At 39.9% G+C, this 24,844-nt stretch overlaps 1 protein-coding gene across 7 annotated transcripts in view; it reads left to right on the top strand.

Annotated features, from left to right (window-relative positions):
• LOC146306486 (pleckstrin homology domain-containing family A member 5-like) overlaps nucleotides 1–24,844 on the top strand; it is a 331,268-nt gene that overhangs the window by 291,421 nt on the left and 15,003 nt on the right. For 2 of the 7 annotated variants that reach the window (XM_084710711.1, XM_084710712.1), the window contains 10 exons: nucleotides 1,739–1,858; nucleotides 4,343–4,396; nucleotides 8,667–8,747; nucleotides 13,841–13,903; nucleotides 14,003–14,083; nucleotides 14,178–14,330; nucleotides 16,813–16,914; nucleotides 17,014–17,122; nucleotides 18,301–18,344; nucleotides 23,387–23,522. In XM_084710711.1, the coding sequence (XP_084566837.1) occupies nucleotides 1,739–1,858; nucleotides 4,343–4,396; nucleotides 8,667–8,747; nucleotides 13,841–13,903; nucleotides 14,003–14,083; nucleotides 14,178–14,330; nucleotides 16,813–16,914; nucleotides 17,014–17,122; nucleotides 18,301–18,344; nucleotides 23,387–23,522 (943 nt within the window). Of the gene's footprint in view, nucleotides 1–1,738; nucleotides 1,859–4,342; nucleotides 4,397–8,666; nucleotides 8,748–13,840; nucleotides 13,904–14,002; nucleotides 14,084–14,177; nucleotides 14,331–16,812; nucleotides 16,915–17,013; nucleotides 17,129–18,300; nucleotides 18,345–20,185; nucleotides 20,384–23,386; nucleotides 23,523–24,844 lie in introns of all 7 variants that reach the window. The other 5 variants (XM_084710715.1, XM_084710717.1, XM_084710716.1 and 2 more) reach the window with 4 other exon arrangements.

Below are 24,844 nucleotides of genomic sequence, written 5' to 3' on the forward strand. Positions count from 1 at the left end.
CTTTCTGAGCAATAGTGCAGATGGGGAAATGGCCTGGATCTCATACCTGTTCAGCCTCAGTAAAATACCTGTTAAGAGCCTTGTGTAAAAAAGGTGATTTATGAGACAACTTGCCTTTATTTTTGAAGCATGTGAAGGTCTGCGGTTTGGAGAAAAGTGCCTTTTTTTTTTTTACCTCAAAGTTGAAACAAATGCCTGGTCACATTTTGCACCAATTTAAAACAATATATGCCATGTTTCATTTCTATCAAATAAAATATTACATGTGCTCACAGAAGATTGAACCAATCAGTCTCAAGCAATAATATCAAGACATCCACCCATCAATTGTCTTCAACTTCTACTGCCACAGAGCTAAGATTCATTAGTAAGCTAGCTAGCAGTAGCGTGGTATATTAGGTTATGACATGCCCACTTTTCAATGTTCAGTTCCTCCCAATGAGAGTCAACAGTCAAAGAGCAACATTATCATTAAGGTGTAGTTATGTTTTGGTCACCAGGCATGAGCCCTGTGGTTTTTGACTTTTGTTTTTACTTCCCACAACTGCTCCACCTAGTACTGCCCTACTGTGCTGTGATTGGTTACTACTACTGAACTAGTTCTTGTTGCCTCAATATCATGTCCATGTGATTGCCAGAGTGTCTTTCTAATGTTGTGAAAGGGTCTATTTTACCCTAATCCTGTTTTAAACATGGACTAAACCTAATCCAAGTAGTTTTTGGGCCTAAACCTAACTGAACTATGACTAAAAACTAGCAGTAATTAGTCACCTACGTCTAAAAATACGTTAAAAGTGACATTTAGCTTTACACAGGGCCAGTGCTCTGGTTGAGAGTCCTGTTTTGATTCATTTATCTACCACAACCAGCTTGTTAAACTTCTTCCAAGTGCCACTCTGCACTCATGCTCACAGCCAATCAGAGCACAGCAGCAATAGCCAATCACATCATAGTATGGCAGACTGTGGTGGAACAGTCTTGGGGAAAAAAATAAGCCCTTTGGTTACTTTCCTTTTAGCTCTATTTTGGTCTTCACCAACTCCTCAGGGAGGATTGTTAGTGGATGCCCCACATGAGAATGATGAGACTGAACTAGGTTGTAGGTAGTAGGTTGTAGACTGTTGCACTCTTACAATATACCACAGTTGCTAGGTATGCTAGCTAATGCCGTCCAAGTCCAACTGCAAATAACCAACACTGTATTTAATGAGCACAAAACAGATTAACATCGACCACTGCCATTAGTGAATGTCATATTTTTTCCTGATTGCTGTCACCAAAGTGGATATGAGCCAATAAATTGGTGGATCCCTAAATATTTCAAATGCAATGCTGCAACATACTGTAGATAGACACCACCAACACTAGGTGATGGTGTCAAGGAAAAACTCCCTTTTAACAGGCAGGAATCTCAAGCAGAATGAGGGTCTAGGGTGGATGCCCCTTCAACTAGAAGAAATGTGAGGCTGTTTCACTTTAACAGACACAATCTAGTCATCTGCGTATAGTATAATTTTACCTCTTAATTTGAGAATAAAGAATTGGTTTAAATGCATCATCTTATAATTATATGGTTAGGATTGTTGTTAATGGATAAACCAGTGAGCTGTGGACGTAGTTCTTCTCCTCTTGAAGGTCATCAGAGTCATTGCATCATGTTTTTTTGCTCAACCATTGGATGGGTGTTGACGTCGTCAGTATGGTTCTTCTTCTTTCCTCTGTGTGTTGCTCTGTGCAGCCGGAGGAGCTGACGCTGCTGCTGATCAAGCTCCGCCGGCAGCAGGCGGAGCTCAACAGCCTGCGGGAACACACAGTAGCTCAGCTAATGGCCCTGGGTATGGAGGGGCCCAACGCTAAGGTCAGCACCGAGTGTAAACAGTACGTGTGTGTGTGCATGCACGCATTTGTGCTTTACCAACCAAGCAGCCAAAATCCAAAATCTCTGTGTTGCAATGGGAGGTTCCTTGCGTAAGAAAGTTAGTTTACTCCGAATGAAATTGCTTTTAGTGTGTTCTGAAAGATTCTGTGAACTAATGACAGAATACTCACAATGACTCAAGCTTTTTCTTTTAATTAAATTCAAATGGTCCAAACTGAAAGTGTAAGATGGATTGTTAGGATTGAAGAGTCCTAATGTCTTTGGTCACTTCTTGCTGACTTTTAGTAGATTGAAATTTCCACTTATATAGTGAAATAGCTTGACATCTACCAGATACATATAGCTATAATATTAATATCATATATATATTTATATTTATCTTTATTTTTTTTCTCCCAGAAAATTTTAAATAACAGACAGCAATGGTGACAGTAAATCCAAACAGTCACAGTTGCTATTGGCACCAAGTTAGAAATAGACATCATAACATCACTCTAGTGTCAAACCTGTCAATTGGCTATACCAACACCTCAAATTCAATTTCATTTTGGAGTATCGCTCTGGCAGGCTGGTGGAGGTCTGGTTTTGTTGGGCATTTGGGAGGTTCATGCATAGATTTATGGGCTTTCTTTTGCACCTGTGTATGTGTGTGTTTGAGTGTGTGTTTTTGCATGGGTGCTCCAGTCCTGTCCATGCATGGCTTGAGGTCTCGTTGTGCTTGAGGGTCAGGAGAGCATGGATGCGTAGCAGCAGATACATCAAACAACATGGCATCTGTTGTCTGATGTTTATCATGTGTGTTGGTTCGAAACCACCAGTGTGCTGTGTTTTATTTGCAGTCAGTTTTTTGTTAAACTGATATCAGATAGCTTATTTGGAGGACTGGAAGTTATTTTATACTGCATGTACACTATTGTAATGCAGAATTGCATTACAGCATGTTGTTGTGTTTTGGGTCGACTAAAACTGTAACTGTTGTGATTCATATTGTAGAATATGAATGCTAACTAGTGACAGCTTAACAATCCGCATGTGTTAAGAGCTGGCCATATAAATATAGATATAAAATCATATTGTGATATGAAACTAAATAGTATTTGAGATTTTGGATATGGTAACATGGTGATAAAATGTTTGTCTTTTTTCTTGGTCTTACTGACTGCTCTAAAGTAATCTAAAATACCTTAGCAGGCACACAGAATCCAGCTGCATCCTCTCAACAGTGCTGCATGACTCTAGATAAAGTCACTACCCCTCTTATTCTGCTATTGTTCTTACATCAGTCACAGTTAATAGACTTGTAATGCTGGAAACGCCAATCCTAATGCAATCCTTTAAAAATTATTTTGTTCTGTTATATCTGTGCATGGTAACTACGCTTAGAGGCTGCTCACTGCAGAGCCAATGAGTGGAGCTTAGTCTAGTCAAGCTCCACATCTAGTTGGCTCCAGGTCCAGCCTCACCCTAAGACCGACAGAGCCCAGTTTGCCAACATGGAATTAATTTCTAAGGTGTTTGTCTTGCTGGGTTTTCCTCCCGGCACCACAGCATCCTATACCAACAGGGTATAATGCACTAAGGTGATTTATGGAGTTTCTCGATAGCTTTACTTTTTGCAAAAGCAGGTAACCACTAACTGCAGCTAAATGTAGTGCTATTAGCTAGTTAGCTCAGTTAGTCATGCAGTTAGCTGACTAAGCAAACAGGACTTCAGTTAACAGCGGTTCAACTGTGTTAATCACCTCAGTACTGTATTCCTTCATGGTTTCAGGCGCTTTGACTGGTCCTGGTCCATCATGTTCATTGGGAGGCTGCTGAGCCTGTTTACATTGCCTGATAATGACAGCTACAGTTAGCAGTAGTAGTAGCTAGCTACTTGTGCAACAAGTAAAGTTATGTGTCCATCAGGAAACCCTGTAACTGCTTAGAACTGAAGCTGAGTAAATTTATGAATCCTGCTATTGTGCAGACATGACCCACCCCACTCCACCCCTGACTGGCTTACCCTGATATTCTTACCCTAACCCTAACCAGTCCCACTCCTCATGCCTAAACCTACCCAACCCAACCAACGAAACCAAGGACTAATAGCCAGTCAGAGGATGGGTCATGTCTTTGCTATAGTAGAATTGAGTGGAACTTCACTAGGTCAAGCTCTGCAATGAGCACCACTTAACTACAGAATGGTTATAATTATGGAATAATTTGTGGTTATGATTAATAAAATATGGTTGAGGTCCTTAAGTTTATTCTTGTTGAATGCAGCACTGGCTTTAAAATGATCCTCTGCCTTCGCACTCTCCATCTTCCCTTTTTATGATCTCTTCATTCCTGTTGAAATGTACCTTTGACTTCCTTTTTCCTTCTTTTCCTCTGTCCTCTCCCTCCCTGCTCTGTCCATCTCTGCCAAACATGCCCTCACTTTTCCTGCTTCTTCTCTTCCTTCCTCTGTGACTACTGCAGACTGATGTTCTTTCACATCACCTCCAGAGGAACCTTATTTACCTGGACAGCCAGGTGAGAATTTCTGAGCTTATACTGTCCATTTCCACCTGAAGCTGCTACTAAGTCCACAATATATCAAACAAAACATTTTATGAGGCACTTTTCAACCCTCAGGTTTCCCTTGGAGAGTGGAAGCTAACATTTACTAGAGTTTCCTGTTTCTTATATTTCTATACACACACATTCTATACACACATTACATTTATGATAATCTCTGTTCTTGGCTTCTGTTTCTGTCTCTGTTTCTTTTACTTTTACATTTACTCAGAAGCATTTAATTTGAACAACCACTTCAAATTGCATTAGCTCAAGCTACTCTTGAGTTTCACACAACAGGTTTGTCTCTTCTAAAATTCTTCCTAAAGACCTATTGTCTTTCTGTATTGACTTTTTCATTTAAGACAGAGGACCATGCTGTGTATCCATATTGCTGCTGAGCATCTTCCAATGCATACCATGCTTTTTTAGATAAGCTAACCTGCAGGTAGCGATTGGTTTGCTGAGAACCAACATGCAGAGACTTGAAATCTGTTGCCAATCACAGATCGTGTTGATTGTTATTTATCAGTGTTGTGTGATTGAGAGTGTTGTAGTACTCAAAATTGTTTTTGGTCTTGAGACCAGTCTCGGGACCACTTTTTGAAGGTCTCATCTTGAAATCAACCGCATTTTTACTTGGTCTTGTTTCCATTCCACACAAAGAGGATTTAGGATTTTATTTCAAGACTGGTCAAAACCACAGTTGCAAGAATATCACATAATTGCCTGGGCACTGTTGGATTTATTTAACTTCATTATTGTTATACAGTAGGACTTCAAATATAACCATCAACTTGACTAATGACACCATGTTAAGCTTTAACCAGCACACAAGTATCCAATAGTAGTCCAATTTTGGGTCAATTTTGATGAAATGTGTGAAAGGGGCTGCTCTGTAGAGGGTGCTAGTGAGCCATTTTGCCACACCCATGCCCAAAACACATATCAGGGAGAAATCTGACATGTGTGCCAAGTTTCGTGCATTTTTGGGTAGCCCAAGCACCTCTTTTTTGCAACGAAAGACAAAAAACATATATATAATTCAAAGAACAACAGTGTCCTCACACCTCAGGCCCTGCTCCGTGCTCAGGCACTAATTAGTTGAATTATTATTGCATTTGCATTGCAATCATTTTAGCCAATAAATCGGACAATGCACAGGTAGTTCAGTGATATCCTCACAGCCGTGATCCTCAGTCCTCTTTGTCTGAGACCAAGAGGAGACGAGACCTTCTTGAGACCAGTCTGGAGTACTACAATACTAATCTATACATGCACACTGCTTGGGGCTATTAACATCACTCACAGCCTTATTTGTATGTACCCAAGTGCAGTAAAGCTCAACCTCTCTGATTGTTTGCAAATGTCAGGCTTGTACACTTAAGACAAGAACAACTCAGACAACAAACTGAGGGAAGTGCCAGGAAGTAAATGTAAATGTCAAAATTTTATTTACGTGCCTTTTTATGAAAGTTAGATAAGAGCAGAAATTCAATATGTTGAAGCTGACTGTGGTGTACAGCCCCTGGCTGAACAAGTTATTTAACTGTGACAAGTGTTTGTTCTTATGATAATAATATTCATAATATTATGGATGTTTCCTCTGAAATGTCAGTAATATTGTACTGCAGCATACTCAGCCTGCTGGGCTAATTACAAGAAAAACAGAAGCTGTCGACAGTTCGCAGAGGCATACCCTGATCACGGCAGGCATCTAAATGTGTTGTTTATTTTTGGCCCGTAGGTTAAAACTTGCCTTCCCACATTTCCTGCATTATTGAATACGACTGCTCAGCTCTGAAAAGGCCATGTGCTTCAGGCAGAGACAAGCCTTGGACTGGCTGTGTAGGAGGGACTGGCTAGCAATTTGGATGCTAATTGAAAAATGATTGAAAATGATTTGATTGTCAAATTACCAAGAGTCTATTTGAAGAAAGTTCAATCTAAATTTTATCCTTAGTCAGTTATCTTGGGTCACGTATATCAAAGGTACCGGAACAATGTTATCTCAACCTCCAGACAATCTTTCATTTAAATTCATGTGTGTCTGGACAGTCACTTTGATTGAGATGAGATGAGATGAGATTTCCAGAAAACTACTGATTTGGAACAGAAAACAAAAGTGGCTCCCATTTGGACAGAAAAGTCAGAATTTCCAAGTTCCTAGTTGGAAATTCCAACTGGAACAACCCCTGAAGTTGGACTTCTGGAACTTTGGTCTTATTTTTTTAGCTCTAACCCTGTCGTGATAAGACTGTATTCACCAAAGTAACTGATGAACATGGCAACATCCCTAAAAATAGGTCTGACATTGCAAATAAACTTTGGAACAGTTAGAAGTCGGAGGTGGGAAAGACATCACACCCAAATTGCAAACACATTCCAGTACAACAAATTGGAAAACCAACACGGACGTGTCCAGGAAAATCTCTTGTTGTGCTTGCTTTTTGTTGACAACAATGCATCACATGGTATATTATGCATACAAATACCATAGGAACATGTCCACAATAGAAGTTAGACAGCACAAAGACTGAAGTGCTAACAAACGGTATATTATTACAGGTTTTATGCATGAAGCAGCCATTGTGGATTTTGAGGTTGTGGTTGGCGAGGTATTTCAGATTTTCCAAGTCAGAAGTCCAACTTCTGGGGTTGTTCCAGTTGAAATTTTCAGCTTAGGGGATGCAAATTCTGACTTCCCATTTCAAATGGAATGGAAAGCACCTTTGCTTTCTATTCCAAACTAGTTTGACTAACCTCAGGATCTGTTTACAGTCTGTCTGGACCTATTTTAGCAATGTCACTTGTTGTTACTTTGATATAACTTTGGTATTGGTGTAAAATAGCCATAACAGACAGAACCAGTGGCCAGAACGAAAAATAAATTAAAAACAGTGGCAATGATACTTTTCCCTTCAAATTTGCTTAAAACTTGCTTGAAACATAGTTGGTAATGCTAACGGTATCATCTTGTGTTATTCCTGGAATATTTTTGTGAACAGTGCATGGTAATGCAGTTAGAAGTGAGGATTTATTTGTCTGAACTGCATAACACTGAACACATGGCCAACGATTTTTTGGCCCAAATCAAAATGGACCACTGGAAAACCTACAAAAAACTGACATACATAAATTAGGTTTGAAAATCTGACAAGGAACTGATGACAGTCCTATGGCAACTAACCCTACCAGACATATTTAGGCCAGAGATAGACTTGATTTTCAATCAGAGAACTTAGGCCCTCGAGGAGGTTGCTAAATGTTAATTCTGAGATCACAGCAGAAAAAAGGGTACAGTGGTGCCATTGTAGCTATTTAAGGCTCCAAAAATCAAAAAGGTTGTTACAATGGTTAATATGTTTCACTCGTTCTGCCAATTCAAGAAACTGATGATGAGAAATGGCCGTATTTGTGAATGTCGGCCACACAACACACACACTGAGCCAGTCAGTTCAGCAGAGCGGCTTGCCATCACCCTCCTCTAGCAACAGGCAGCTGCAACCATCCCCATACATCTACGCTGCCCCTGCTGTTCATCTGTGTATCACTTTGGTTAATTAATTAATTAATTAGCATTGATTCCTGAGGACAAGTACGACCACCGCTACAAAAGGATGTGGGATTCATGAGGCAGCCATTGTGCGCACACAAACAGCCAGTTAAAAGCAAATATATCTCCGGCCTCAGACTGAAGACAATCTGGATCTCGCCCAACTTGAGTCTTTAGTTGTGTCTCATTTCCTAGACACCAACTGGATCTATAGTTCATCATGCACTGCAATTAACTTAAACCAATTGCTTCCTGCAGAAGTACATTTAAGAATGTGAAACCTATAGTGTGCTTTGGAAATGCTCAAAATAAAGTATAGGTATGATGTAGTTGATGCAGCAACAAAGGAATGGGCTGTGAATGTATGTTTAAACCTATGCACTTGTTGCCTTTCCAAGCTGAAAAGCGATGGTGAATTTCAATAGAAATGTTGGAAAAGCTCAGACTTGGCCACAGCTGTTTCAGAGAAAGGTTAGGCTTGAGGGTAAGGATTGATCAGTAAGCTAGAGAAGAAACTTTCTGTCACAGAGCGGCGTTTATCTTGGGCTTTCTCTTGTTTAAAGAAAAGGGAGGGTTAGTCCCTTTCCAGCTCATGGATATCAGCCATCAAACAGTTGCTGACCCTTCAAGCAACACGTACTGCTGTGTTATTACACCATTGTATCCTCTTTCTCCTTGGTGCTCTGCTAGACGAAGGAGAATAAGCCTCTAATCTTCATGATTCACACTATGATCGAGAACTCTGCACCGAGGCCGCAACTCTACCAGCAAGTAAGGTCTTTGGCAGGTTCTGGCTTGAGTCAGTGTCAAGACAGTCCATTTGTCTTTTGGTATATACATATATCCCTGTTGTTGGGTCAAAACCTCATGGCAATCATGGATTTTTTTAGTTCACTCATTGTTAAAGGTTTTTTCAAAGTGCAAAATTTTAGCCTTGAGGTTTTGCCTACCATCAAGCACATTTCAGTGGACTTAGATTGAAGAGTTCCATCTCAAAGAGAAATACAGCTATCATAAACTTGAGGAATTTTTTAGGGTTTGAATGGATGTCTGTTGTTTCTAAGAGAACTCTTTAATTCTAACTTGACTGAAGTGGAGCAGACTCAAACCAGACCTTTGCCCTGGTAGCCCAGTGGTTGTGTATCCACGTCTTCCCCTTCACCATCAACCTCTTGTTTTGCCACTTTGGATGCAGTTAGTCTGGTCATCACCCAGTTGTTAATCAGCAAACATTCCCAGATGTCATCAAAGCATTATTTAAAGGTGTTACAAGCGTTTCTAGAGAAAGATAATTGATTGTTCAGTCTCATTCCAGGGTCATTAAATACCAAAGCTTGGGGTGGCCAGGTCGTCAAATTACCAACACTTTGGGTTGGCGGCTCGAGCCGAGTCGCCAACCCAAAGCATCTGTATTTGACAACCTGTGAATGAGAATCAACAATCAAATATCTTTCTCCAGTATCACTTGTAGCTCCTTAAAAGTGTACACAAAGTTGTTTTTGGTTCCAGCACATCTCATATCATTGCTTTCTGTTTGATGCTGTTGGAAGTGACCTGAAGTGAGCATGGCTTATGGTGTAATGCTACATATAGCCATGGATTTCTCTTCTCACCATTTGTCTTTATGCAGCCCTGTTCATTGTCAAGTATAACTTTGGAAATGCTTCCTCTGTTTGGATACGTCTGTCTTAAAGGTTCACTTTTTCAGATATTCTGTGCAGAATAATGTTTTTAATGTTTTCCAGCATTTAAATGAACAGTTTAACAATTTAGAAAATATACTTTTTTTGTGTGTTAGAGTGACGGTACATAGTTAGCCTAGCTTAGCATAAAGACTGGAAGCGCTGAGAAACAGGTAAAGTTGCACACTGGAACTTTTTCTTGTCAATGTGCAGGTAGCCAGGTTCAGTGAGGGAGCCCAGGTTTAGTACAAGTCTCTGTAAAGGTACAGTGGTACTAAATGTGGCAACTCCATTCTGGCAATAAGGATGCCATGCCATTGTTCCAACAACCCATTATTCTGAAACCCTAGTAGTCTGAAAAATATCCCATTGGACTGAAAGCTAAAGCACTGAGCTCTTTTCAGGCTGTTGGACAAATGGCCTTTTTATCCAGAGGGACAATTTTGGGACTGCTGTTTTTTTTGCAACATTCCCCTGAAAATGACAGTGCTGTGCCATTGTTCTAACAGCCCATTATCCCAAAACCCTGATATTTGAAAAATGTCTCATTGGACAGGACGCCCATTCGTCTGAAAATGCCCATTGCTACAAAGGCCCATTGTTCCAAAAATACTGTAACCTCATACCCTAACAACTGCAAGGAGTGTGTGTATTTTTGGAGCAGTGAGCCTTCAGAGCAATGGGAGTTTGTTTTCGGGATAATGTGCTGTCATACAGATAGGCTTTTGATCCAGTGGGACATTTTTCAGACCACTGTGGGCTTTGGCAACTTCCCCCTGACAGCGAGGGTGCCATGCTATTGTTCTGATGACCCGTTATTCCGAAACCCCGACAGTCCAAAAAATGTCCCATTGGACTGAAATCCCATCTGTCCGACAGTCCCAAAAACACCCATTCCTCCGAAGGCCACTTGCTCCAAAAATACACACTCTCCCTGCAGTAACACACAAACCCTAATTTTTAACCAACTGCACAGAGACTGTGTATTTTCAGAGCAGTGGGCCTTTGGAGCACTGGCCATTTGTTTTCAGGATGTTGAACAAATGGACTTTTTTATTGGGGTTTCAAAATAGTGGGCCAGCGGAGAGCAGGCCAGGCCCCATAACAAGGGTCCATGCGGTCTGTATGTGTCATTGTTTAGCCCACAGTTTTAATTCTAATCTGTAGATTGAAGTTCCACCAAATCTTGGTGATCCAACTGCCTATTTTATTCATACCAGTATGACAGATTTGCACCATGCCCATTCTGAAAATGCTGTCATTCTGAAATTAGCAACATCCCATAATAATTTTAGTAGCTGTATTAAAAAAATATATACTTTTCAAAGAACAATATTTAAAAATGTTTCCAGTAAAGTAAAATAGTCTTTATTAAACCTCTTTTGTCTTTCCTGTATATAGTTGGAATAGAATTTGAACTCCTGTAAAAGCCCCCCTGTATATGCATTTATTCATGACTTACTAGAAATTCTAGAAAAGCTTCCAGTGAGCTGAATAGTCTAACAGTGTTTTTGAAGGTCCCACCTTAATGCAGCCTCTGGATTCCCTCTGTGTGGGCTTGTATTATCGTCTCTCGGCTGTATTTCTTGGAACAGAACATAATAATGTGCACTGTAAAATTCAGTCGGGGGAATTGTCAGAGGATTTTATCACTTTACCGCAGACCGCTGAAAATCTGCCTCTGTCTGCTCTCATCTATCACCTCCTGTCTCAGGCAACAGCCTTTCTTTTTTTTTTTTTTTTTCTACGAGGAAGTGCCAGGAAGATTCATCAGTTGCCCCAGTGTAGTTTATGTTGATGCTATGTTAAAAAAAAAAAAGTTGTTCTGTTATATAACACTGTTGCTTTAAAAATAGTTTTTTTTTCCATTCTCCACTTTTTCTATATAAACAGGTTGTATATATGCTAGAGATTATGTGGGTTTGCCTTCAGATGCAGAGGGATGCATTGGCATTCTGGGGCTTCTTCAACAAACCTGCCCCCTCCCAAAAAAACTATACACATGACACATTGTAATTAATTAATGTCTGTATCATTAACACACTAACCCTGAAATATTAAGCAAAATAAATAAAATGAAAATAAATGTGAAATTAAAAAAAGATGAAAACTTTGGACATGTAAAGACATTGCAAAATGTAAAAGAATAGTTAAGTATTTTAATTTATTTTTTATTTAATTTTATATATTGTTGTTATAGCCATAGAAAAAAAAAGTATATTCTTTTGAATAAATAACTATACTTGTTTTTACAAACATATATGGAAGAAATGAATGTGAAAATCATTGCAAATGCTATAATTGTCCTTATATTTTGTTATTTGTCTTTATATTTCCACATTTATTAATTCCTTTATTGACTTATATTAATTTCTCCACATGTATTTTTTAAATAATTGAATATTTTACCTCTTTTTGGTACTGTATTTTCACATTTTTTTAAATATTTTACTATTTACTTTACTATTAAGTTTTTCATATTTCTTTAGTAATTTAATCTTGTATTTCTTTTTGGTACTGTATTTATTTCTTATTATATTTCCACATGCATTTTGTTAATTATTTTTATGACTCTGTAGTTTTTGACAGGGTAGCCTCTATGTGACCCAAAAAACAGGAAAAAAAAAACTGTTCGCTTCTGTTAAAACTTGATATGAAAATGTAGACAACTTTTTATTTTTGTCAGGCGACACAGTTCACAGAGATTTTAGAAATTAAATCAGACTGTCAAAGCACAGAGGACAAAACAATTATAAAGCACACGTACTGTCCCAGTCACAAGCAGAAAATTACACTCTTGCATTGGATTAATATATCTAATAGTTTGGGGCTTAATTTGATCTTTATTCTCAGGCTGCACCTCCCTCTGTATGTCTGTACGTTATAATATTCAGCCACAATATCCCCGGTAACACCTGGGTAAACAGCTTCAAGGGAAATTAAACAGGATTAGTGAATCTGCACGCAGCGCTCATCCCTTCATCCCCTCACTGCCTGCCTCTGGAACCAACAGCAGGAAGCATATGAAGAGTTTCTCTCTCAAATCTGTAGCATATCATGGAAAAAAAGACTTTTAATCATTTATATTTGGGATAGTTCAAATTATCTGACATAGGGTTGTATGAGTTACTAATTGATAATCAGTTTATTATCTACAGCTAGCACGCCCTTGGTTAGAAGCTCAAAGGCACCAGCAAGGAAACTAAGCAGTGTACTGGTGTGGACAAGGTCAGAAACAAAAGGTATTTTAGGTCCACCTATAAAGAATCAATATAAGTTTGAGTATGTGCTATATTTAGAATATTTTCACTGCTTTACTTTGCTGTCACACAGCCTTTTCTGACAAAAAAATGCAGTTATACAAGCCAAATAGCACTCTATCCAGACCAACCAAACTCCACTTGCAAAATCAGTAATTTTACCTCACAGAACACAGGAGTTGCTGGTCTACCACTGCCTCATTTTGTTAGCTTGTTTGTGTTATTGTGTGGCTTTAGTGAATCCAAAGTAACCTTTTAAAACACAGAAGTCACACAATAACACAAGCAAACTTACAGACTGAAGCAGCAGCAGACCAGCAACTTACCGTGTTCTGCAATGTAAAATGACTGTTTTTGCCTATGGAGTTTGAGAAGAGAGCAATGTTTGGCTTCTGCAGTGGCAGTTTTCTTGTCAGAAAAGGCTGTCTGATGGCAAAGTAAAGCAGTGAAAACATTTTAAATGCAACACACACTTAAACTGGAAGACCTTTTCTGACGTGTCTAAAAGACCTTTTGTTGCTGACCCTGTCCACAGCAGTACAGTGCTTAGCTTCTGTGCTATTACTCTACTTCTCCTAACTGTGATTGTACCAGCTAGCATGTACTGTAGGTAATATACTGACTATGGATAAGTACCTCATACAACCTCACTTAAAAAAAAATGAACTCTCCCTTTAATAAAACAGTTTATATCATGATTATAATTGGATTGTGTATCCCACAGTTTGACAGGCTCAATCCTCCATGCATTGGAAAAGATCAGTAAAAAACTCAGATATGAGGTCATTATTTTCCCCAAAATTGCATGAATTGGCATTTTGGAAGAGAACTCTTCATGGCTGGAGCTCTGGGCTCTCCATCCTAACAGATGTGTTGCCGTCGCCCCCTGCTGTCCATTTCTGACTGTGCCTCCTCATTTCAGATCAGCCCAGATGACTACAAAGACGGCACCTTCATCCAGCGCACAGAGGAGGCCGACATCGACGTAAGAACATGCATAGTTTGGAGTGAAATAGATAGCACTTCACTTCCAAGAAAGTTTCATTCATGCCTGTATGTGTCTTTATGTGTGTTTGCGTGTCAGACCAAGCTGAGCAGACTGTGTGAGCAGGACAAGGCAGTGAGGATGCAGGAGGAGAAGCTGCAGCAGCTACACAGAGAGAAGGTACAGCTCTCAGTATGTGTCTTAATGTTCGTGTCTTTTTGTAGACTCATATTGTATGTGCAATAAGTTTTTGTGTTTGTGTGTTGTGCTTTAGCACACACTGGAGACGGCCCTGCTGTCGGCCAGTCAGGAGCTGAGTGAACAGAGCGGCTCCAGCGCCGCAGCCATGCAGAGTCTGGTCCAGCAGAGAGACGTCCTGCAGAACGGCCTGCTCAGCACCTGCAGAGAGCTGTCCAGAGTCAGCGCTGTAAGGACACCCCAGCACACACCAAAACACACACCTACACACACACAAACACACATATCACTACAGGAAAGGTGGAGGAAGTTTATTTAAAAGAAACTACCAAGGATACTTCCACACTGGTAGTTTCGTCTATTTCTTGGAGAATATTCTCAAAAAATTGGTAGTTCATTCAAGTCAACATAACATCACATAAGTTGGGTAAGTATGGTTTCATATACAGCATGTCTAGACTATACTTTTTATATTATTTACAGAGACCTGACTCTTCCCCAGTTCCCACCATGAGAAAGCACTTGGCAACAGTTGTGAAGAAAAACTGTCTTTTAACAAGCAGAGACCTTGAGCAGAACCAGACTTTAGGGTGGGCGGCAACTGCCTCAGCCTGTTGGGTTGACAAAGACAGAGAGAGACAGGGAGAGGGGACGGCTGGTTTAATACAAGTACAGACCAAGAAACTTCTCCTGGGCCTGTATCTACCAAGCCTCTAAGAGGAGGAAATCAATACTCTCTGGTCCTACTTCTAAGTCTATAACTTTTCTGAACTTAGGAACTGCCTCCTATCTCTGCTGAGGTTTAGCAGGGCTCCAGAGAAGTTCTTGGAGCTTCTAAGAGGTGGTGCAAATGCAGAGACATATGATGATATTCCATGTTCACTGACAGTAAGTTTATTGAAAAATACAAGATACAAAACTGAGCTTGTCCCAGATGCAAAAACAAGCACATGCTTTACAGCAAGTTTCACAACTTTAAACTGGGTGTGGGTCCCATACGAAAGATGACCAACATGAAAGAAACAAAGGGATATCTTTAGTATAGTCTCCAAAGTGGTGGTCCTACATCAAACTGATAGTGGTTCAATGACAGCTATTCTCACAGTCTTGAAACCAAAGATAACCTGGGACTCTTAACTGCAGGTAGAGTGTGTATTTTTGGTGCAGTGGGCCTTCAGAGCAGTGGGAGTTTGTTTTGGGGATAATGGGTTGTCACAGATGAGCTTTTGATTCAACTGGACAATTTTTTGGACTGTTGGGGGGTTTGACAACATTCACCTGAGAACTAGGGTGCCCTGCAACTGCTCTGACGGCCCATTAGTCCGAAACCTCAGTAGTCCAAAAACTGGTTCATTGGACCAAAATCCCATTTCTCTGACAGCACATTATCCCAAAAACACCCATTGCTCCAAAGGCCAGCTCGACCAAAAATACTCACTCTCTCTACAGTAACACACAAACTCTAACCTAAAGTACTGCACAAAGAGTGTGTATTTTAAGAGCAGTGGACCTTTGGACCAATGGGAGTTTGTCCCCAGGATGGACAAATGGGGTGTCAGTCTAATGGAACATTTGGGGAATATTGGGGAAACAGGGCAGTCCCCACAACAAGAAGCTTGTGTAAGATGCAAAAAAGAGCACTCGCTTTCTTAGCAAAAAACTGAGGTTCCCACAATCTTAAGTAGGGTATACACTACGATTTTGGGCTGTCCCAGGTGAAAGATGACCAACATGAAAAAAAGTGGTGATATCTCTGGTCATGGCTCCAAATCGGTGGTCCTACATCAAACTGCGAGGGGTTCAAAGATTGACCCTCTTAGGACCAAAGATTGCCTGAGACAAAATTCTGACAGTGTCAGAACTTTAGGATAATCCTCTCAAAATGTGGCCTGAGTCTACTAAGAAACCAGTAGAGATGTAGTGTGTGTAGGTGGACAAAGACAGATCATGTCAGTAGACACTTCAACACACAAATGTACGTTTATGTATGCTATTTTAGCATACTTAGCATACTACAAAATACTTAACGTTGCTTCAAGCTCTCTTTGCAATGGCATTGGCATCCCAAGTCTGCACCTTTTCCCTTGCCAAGACTGGTTCCACAGTTTCCTCCTCTTCTTCTTCTTTGGATTTTTTCCATACACATAAGTACCACTATTGCAAGGGTTTAGTTCTTACTTAGCTTCATTGTTAACCACAATAGTGGTGCAGATGGATGACACGTGCTGTTTTTTTTTGTTTTTGTTTTTTTTTTATACTGACTTGCGTCATAGCCTACAATGCAGCAGGAGTGATCATCGTACAGTCTACATACATCAAACTTAATGTTCTTCCCAAGTTTATCTGTTGATCCATGTTGCACAGTGTGGCGGCAATAAACTGAAAAGATTTCTAAAATCTCTGCTTTTGTAGGTGCGGTAGAGTAGAGCAGGGAAATGAGCTGTGGTTTATGACACAAGTTCACCTCCTTTCAAGATGCATGGACGAGGGGAAAAAGTGTAAAGTGGTCAAAACTCCAACACTTTTAGTATAGAGAAAAACTTAATTGTGTTTTGGGTTATCACTGTCATCAGGGCCATCATGAAACACATTACAAACATTTAAATAATGTAGGTAGGAAGCAGAAAATGATGTGTGAGGATATAGATGATTAGTTTGGGCATGCTCACACAGTCCCACGACTCTGCTGTTGGCTGGTGTCCTGCTTTCAGGAGTTGGAGCGCTCCTGGAGGGAGTACGACAGGTTGGGGGCAGATGTCACTCTGGCCAAGACCAACCTGCTGGAGCAACTGGAGGCCCTGGGCAGCCCACAGGTAACACACATGCACACACTCTCACACAGACACACACTTTGTGGAGTGATCAAGCTTTTAACAGCATTTGTGTGTGTGTTTGTGTGTGTGTGTCCTCAGACAGAGCCTCCCAGCCAGCGGCACATCCAGATCCAGAAGGAGCTGTGGAGGATCCAGGACGTGATGGAGGCTCTGGCCAAAAACAAACCACAGAGGAGCTCAGACAACAGTACGAGTCTCCAACAGCGCTTAAAACACCCATGAAATGTCTAACAGAGTGTTTATTACACACATGTGTAGTGTAAAAAGCTAGGGAAGGACTTGTCACAGATATTGATTGCTGTTCACAGTAGCCAAATGTACATTATGCTACAGTACCAAGGTCTAATTTTCTTGCTGGATTTGGCTCTTGGTATCCTGGACCACAGTTATGGCTATCCAAGCTAAAGACAGATAGCAGTCAGCTATGTTACTTTAGCAACAAGTAAAGCTGTCTTTCCAGGAAAATGGAACACTGTAAATGACTTCAGGACTGCATTCCCTGTCAGTTCCACCTAATAGCTAACAGTCACTGGAAAGCTTCTGAAAAGCTAAAGCTATCTGTCCATCAGGAAACTCTGTAAATGACCTTGGCACTGTTTTCTCTGACAGTCTCACAGGCTGTGTTTGTCCTGTTGACCGGTCATGTTCACTTAAAGCCTGGTTCCAGTTCCTGCTAACTGCAGCTAACAGTCACAGTTAGCTACTTTAACAACATGTAAAGCTATCTCTCCACCAGGAAATTATGTAAATGACCTCAGTACCACATTCACTGTCAGTCTTAAAGGCTGTGTTCTGTCCTAGTCCGGCGTGTTAACCAGGAATCCAGTTTTGTTGCCTGGTAAGCAGCTAACAATTACAGTTAGCTACTTTAGCAACAAGCCAAATCTATCTGTCCTTCAGGAAACTCTGCAATCAAATCCCTGAGAGTTTTGTGTTTAGTAAAATTTATAAAAATGTGTTGTTGTAGTGAGGCCCTACCCCCAAAAACACTCCACAGTGGTGTCTTAAGAGAGACAGTAAGCGTTTCATTGAACTCATATTTAGTGTACACCCCAGAGCTGTTGGGGTCATTTTTGGGCCAAATACTGGCGTATCGGTGACCTGTTGCACAATACATGATAAAAAATGCTAAACATCAATTTTGACTTAATGGGTGCTTCAAATAATCTGTGAGTCATTACATATTCATCTGACATGATTTATGTTGAGGAGGGTTGTTTTTTTAATTCTTTCCATCTTGCACTAAAAAAATCTGGACAATGAAGAATTCATTTCTTGGAACATGGTTTAAGAACAGGACAACAAATGCTTTTGCATGTGTCTTTTGTTACTGAAAATGTTTAAGTCCCATTCCTCCTCTTCCAGGTTTTCCTGGTTCCAAACCACTCTCCAGTCTACAGAAGAATGAGGTACTGCAGACCAGCCCACACAGCACATACTAACATTCACACTACACCACACTTACTTTCAGCTGTTCAATATTCAGTTGGCTCCAATTAAACATCTTGAAGATCCTTTTTGAAGACAGGATGAGTGTGATTTTGGTAGAGGATCCAACAGGGTTGTAATGGTTTGGGCATTCATCCCATCATCATAAAAATGACTGAGAGTTAGTTTTAGGCTGTGGATGGGGTTTCTTCACATGTTTGCAGCACTGGAGAAATCATTGGATTTTTTAAAAATCAATTTAAGGCCCAGTGTGTAAGATTCAGGGGGATTTATTAGGTCTTTTATATCTACAGAGGACACAGGTTCTCTTCCACTGAGGCCACCCAGAATGGACAAACCAATCACTAGCTCTATATATAAGCTTTTGCAACCTACAACCTCACCTCAAATCACACTGAAACTGTTAAAACTGACTTCCTTTATGCAGGCAGCCGCTGGTTCACTTTCATTCAGTCAACTTGCTGAATCTTGAAACTTGCCTCAAGTTAGTTAATCTGTCACAGTGACCTTTTTCTGGGCAAATTACACTACAGGCACTTGGTAATGGAGTTGTGAGCAGGGAATGATTAGAAAATGATGATTGTTGGTGCAGTCACGATTTCTCCAACCTTCAAGACTTTAGATCAGAGCTGCCTGTTTAACAGCAACGCCTTTATTCCAAGAAACAACCAAATTCACAATTTCCTTTTAATGACGCCAGTCATTGCGTTGGTTGTTACTTTTTTTTTTTTAACCTTGAAGCGCTGTACTTTGCTTTGCAGAAGCCAACTTAAGGTGTGTTCAGGTTTAATACAAAGTGACTGTATGTGCAAATCTTACTGTCGCTGTCTGGCTGATCTGTTTTTATAAATTGTGTGTGGTACAGCCACAGACCTGCAGACATTACAGCCTCCCACAGAAAAATTATCTCCAACTCTGCAGTTCCCCACAGCTCTATGAAACGTTTTGGTTTTACAGCCCACAACTTAACTGTTTTAGTGACACTCATGGCTCTCATCAGTTCCAGAGTTCCAGCAGCAGCAGGCAGCTGATTTTAGTAAAACCCACTAGGTCAACCTGATCGCATGTGTTGGCATATTAATAGCACAACACTTTTAAGGACATTGTCATGTGTCATTTCTAAGCATTTTAAGCTTTTTGTGTGTCATTTAACAGCATTTAGTCCAACAGTCAGGTGACCTTAATCGTAATGATGATTTTAGTTGTCCTTGTTCAGCTTTTGAATAAAACTGTTGTTTGGGTTAAAATAAGTACATTACTCAGACAAATTAACTTGCATATATGATGTGAAGGTTAGGTCATGTACATGATGTAAATTGAGCATATAATGCAAGTTAGGCCTCACTTTCTGTATGTACTATAGTTAAAATAAGTCAACATTGACTTTGGTTTTACATGGGACACATGTTTTGTTGCTTTTTGTACTATGTTGTCTAGCCTAACCTGCTCAGCACCGAACAGCAAACACAATTAGGTTTTTTTCACAAACATAAAATTAGCTGCACTTACTGGAACAGTTAGCACACCCTAATTTTAAAATATTTGGAGCTTTTCCACTAAAAATAAATGGATATGCAACCGAAAGCCTTGAGCCAAAGTGGGCAAGTTGTATTCTATAGGTGGTTGTGATGATGCATCCTTATTACAATCATTTTGCTGGCAACTTGTGGAAACGTGGGCTGATATGCAAAAACCAAGGTTCCGATTGTCTCGAACAGAACTGAACTAATTTGGTGGTAAAGAGCCTGGTTAGTGCCCTACAGTACGTCCAGTGATACCACATGATTTCCTTGGTCAACAGGCAGTGACGCTGCTGCCGCTCAGTCCTCTCAAGGAGGGCGACAGCGTGCCCCCCCGCCCGCCCCTCCCCCAGTACTACGACTCATCAGAGCGCCCCCCTCACGTGCCCCCCCACCACTCACACCCCAGCGGCCGCCTGCCGTCCCACACGCACCGCCCCGAGGACCGCAAGGCCGCCTCCAGGAACGGAGCGCACAGCGTAAGAACCGCTGCAAACCTTCATACCCTCCCACGTCTGCTCCCTCCATCAGTGACCACCATCAGCACCGAACCCCCGCATCTCAAAACATCATTTCAGGAGATTCTATCTGCTTACAACCATTTTTACGTCCATTTTCATCATACTCACTCCATCAAGGCTGAATTAATACACGCAGAAGAGACTCATTCCCTAAGTGCTGTTGTGGATTCATGTGGTTAATTTCAGCGTTGTCTTTCTTTTGACTCCTGCAACCATCCAGCCATCACTGTCCCTCACCTACAGTGTCACATTCAGACCCACTCTGATTCATCCATGGATTCATCTGCAGAATTCCATTATGATGAGGCTGATGTTTCACTGTGTGGGTTTACACTTGAGTTCTGAGTGTGTTTGGCCTTCTACTTTGTGTGTGCACATTCAAAAAGCCTTTTGCTGCTATAAAAAAAACATGCTGAAAGAGGTTCTTAGTACAACGTGAATGGTTCTACAAGAATGTTTTTGATACCATTTACTGTAAGATCACGGTGTGGCTCATGGGTCAGAACCTTGTGACTCCAAGTCTGGTAATTTTGTGATTTTACACAAGACAAGACAGACCAGATTGTCTCTGTCTCTTTTACTTGCATCTTTCCATCTCTGCAACTCGCTGAGAGCAAGATGTCATCCAAGAGCTCCAAGAGAAGTTTTTCATCTGAGCCTTGTGTGTTAGTATGGAAAAAATCTGAAATTTTGAATAAGGAAAGTCGAATTGTGCCATAAATAAATAGTGAAATACCACTTTATTTTCAAAATGATATGACTTTTGACTTCATTACAGGAATACTACAACTTTTTCTTATTAAATTACAACTTTATCATCAAATACCATATCTCCTCAAATACAAGCTGGTAGTCAAATAAAAGTCTTTCTGTAATAATGGCCGGGATGATATGGGGCCCCAAATACAGGTCGGGGGAAAAAACAAGGGTAGATAAACTCCCAGTCATTATATATAATGTGCATTCCAAATAAACAAAATTATTTACCGAGGTTGGAAGAGAATATTTAGTGTAAGACCAAGCTATAAAATAACTCGTAGTTTTGTAATGCAAAGACAGTTCAAAAACTGCAGATGAACCTTTGGTGTCTTATAACCCATGAGGGTTGGACACTTTGTGTGTATGACACTAAAATAAAATGTAAAATGTCCCAACCAAAATATGTATTTTAGTTAACGGCATAATGCAATAACAAAACTTTAACCAGGAAAACGAGGCTTCATCCTAAAATATGACCACATATATTAATTCCCTCAAACAGAGGAAATTAGAAATAAAGGCCTGCCTCTAATAAAAGCCTGCTTCAAATAAACTCTCTGCAGTTGATGTAAATAAAGGCTCCAGTCATTACTTTAGGAAATACGGCAATATAACTTTAATTTAAAAGTATGACTTAATCTGTTGACTTGTTTTTTTCCAAAATATTTTGTTTTTTCTTTAACTGTCCAAATTGTTTTCCCTACAGCGGTCCTAACATGCCATACTCCCAGTGAATGAACAAATTTCCCATAAAGGCCATTTGTACTATGTTGTCTCTTCTCTTGGCTGAGAAAAATTTTCAACCTTCAGAAATCATGAAGCATTTTTTTTTCTGAAAAGATTTGAGATACAAGGTTTTGACTCAAAAACAGCAACAGGACATTATCAAAATCAACGGTGTGAAGAGGTTCACTCTTCAGTTATTACGAAAGGCTCATACAAGCCATTGAATTTCCATGTACACTGCTATTTAAAAGTTCAGAATCATCTACCACAAAAGCTTGATTCGCAGTACAGTCTGAGAGGACAACTCTGTATTTTTGAATGTAATATTATGATTTCAGGTTTACAGTCCTCTTTCCAAATACATGTTATTTTGTATGAAGGGTTTAGAGAACAAAATGCTGTAGAATGGTTCAATCAGACTAATGACTGAAAGGGCAGAAACAGACAAAGATACCTCCGAGCAAGAGTTAAATAAGAATATAAGAAATCACAATGCACTGGAAACTGGAAGCATCACAATCAGTGCAGATTTAAATTGGAAATGTTTTCCTGAATTAAAAGGCATGTCGCTTTAGCAAAGCTATTCTTAAAACTTCAAAACAGAAATAGAAGGTTGGTCTAGGGCAGTGTTTCCCAACCCTGGTCCTCAAGGCACACTGTCCTGCATGTTTTAGATGTTTCTCTGCTCCAGCACACCTGATTCAAATGATCAGCTCATCATCAAGCCTCTGCAGAAGCCTGATAACAACCTGATCATTTTAATCAGGTGTGTTGGAGCAGAGAAACATCTAAAACATGCAGGACAGTGTGCCTTGAGGACCAGGGTTGGGAAACACTGGTCTAGGGTTAGCACTAATTGGAATTGCAGTAGATCACTGTCTAAGATACTATGGACTGCAGAGGCCTCAAAGAAATTTTTTTGGAACCCAGTTGTACCATTGTGGTTCAGTAATGATCCAGAGTCACTCCTCATGCCTAAATCTTGCCCAAACAACCCAAACCAATGAAAGCAACTAGTGTTAGCCAAATAGATAGCATTGATGGCATCATATCACGTCCATCCAGGGTTAGTAGTATACAGCTGTTAAAAAAAACAGCAAAGGTATTGGAAAAAATGGTACTGGAACATTTCTAACTCTCCCCTGTCAAGCAGCACTGTGGATACATCGACTAAGAGGAAATTTTAACCATTTAATTCTTCTTTTTTGGGAGCCAAAACTATTTTAAATGTGAATCCTACATTTCTTGTCTGAATTATACTGTTTTCATCTATAAAAGAAGAAAACCTCATTATAAAAGGTGATTCCAAACTTTTAAACAGTGGTGTAGATCTAGTCAGGCCAACAAATAACCACTGATAAACTTCTTATTCTAAAAGTGCATACATGTGTACGTGTGGATGTGGATGTGTGCTTGATTGCTGCTGCATGGTGTGTATTCTGACCCTGAGTGATCTCTCCCTCCTCCGCCTCACAGCAAGCTCCAGACTACCGGCTGTACAAGAGTGAGCCTGAGCTGACCACGGTGAAGGAGGAAGTGGACGAGGCCAATGGTGAGGACAAGGACAAGACGGAGACCTCTGCTGAGGGTAAAGACACTGCAGCCTCAAAAGGTACTCCTGGACTCAGTCACTTATAGCTGCTGCTCTTATACTTAGTCAGTATTGTATATTCCAAGAGACAGGCAGCACTGGACCTTAAACATGTTATCTAAGTCATGTTACATAAGTATGTCATGTTAGGTCACATTGTGTTACATAAATCACATGATGTAAGTCAGGGTAGGTCGTTATAGTATGTTATGGTACGGTGTGGTATGTGTTACGTTATGTTATGTCACATTAGTCATGTCTTAACATGACTTTCATGATATGATGTTAAACATGTAGTTAATGTTGTGAATTGTTGATTAGGTTTAGAAAAAATGGTGCATTACATTATGGTGTGTTACATTATTACGTTAAGGTATGGTACGTTACGGAACAATGCATTATGTTACGTTTTGTTGTGTTATGTTTCATTATGTTATGTCATGTTAGTCACAACTTAACATGACCTACATCACATGATGTTAAACATGTGGTTAACGTTGTGAAACAGTTGCATTTTTGTTAGGTCGAGGCATGGTTTGGGTTAAAATAAGTATTGTATGTCAGTGCATTACATCATGGTGCGTTACATTGTTACGTTACATTAAGGTATGCATTATGGCACATTTTGTTATGTTACGTCATGTTAGTCATGACTAACATTAAAACAAGTATTTTATATAATGTTTCAGTACACTACATTTCAGTACAGCATGATGCATTATGTTATGTTTCGTTATGTTACATTAAACATGTCAATATTGTCTCAAGGCAACAAAACCATTTGGTTAGGTTTAACAAAAGTCTTTGTTTGGTTTTCTAATAAGTAAGTCATGTAATGTAATTCAAATGCTGTAAGTGACATAAGTCATGTGATGTCCACTTTGACTTTTAGTTTTACACGGGACAAACCCCAGTCTCCTCCCTGCGCAGATCTTCCCTCATTACTACTACGGCCACTAGAGGTCGCCACCTAACAATTAACATAAATATGGGTCATAATAAGCTGCATGCACAGCGTAGGAGAAATCCCTCACATTTAATTATTTTATATACATATGTGTATGTATGTATTGTATACATGTTGTTTTTTGTTTAGAATATATGTTTGATTCATCCTGCTAAAAATACACTAAAACACTGTTTTGTTTTGTTTTCAAAATTACAACTTCCTGATGTCCCTGAATGCCTCCTGTACTTGTTACATTCTTTTTATATGTTTTGTATGTTTAGTGAAGTGGAGCACAGTAACATTTTCCACAACAACATGAGCAATTAGCCTGACTGTACTGTTTGTTTGCTAATGTGTAAGTGCTGTGACAGCGTTCCCTGCCATCTCTCCAACA

The sequence above is a fragment of the Lutjanus erythropterus genome, chromosome 22 (assembly GCF_056507025.1).
Source record: "Lutjanus erythropterus isolate fLutEry1 chromosome 22, fLutEry1.hap2, whole genome shotgun sequence".
In the NCBI taxonomy this organism is placed as follows: domain Eukaryota; kingdom Metazoa; phylum Chordata; class Actinopteri; order Lutjaniformes; family Lutjanidae; genus Lutjanus; species Lutjanus erythropterus.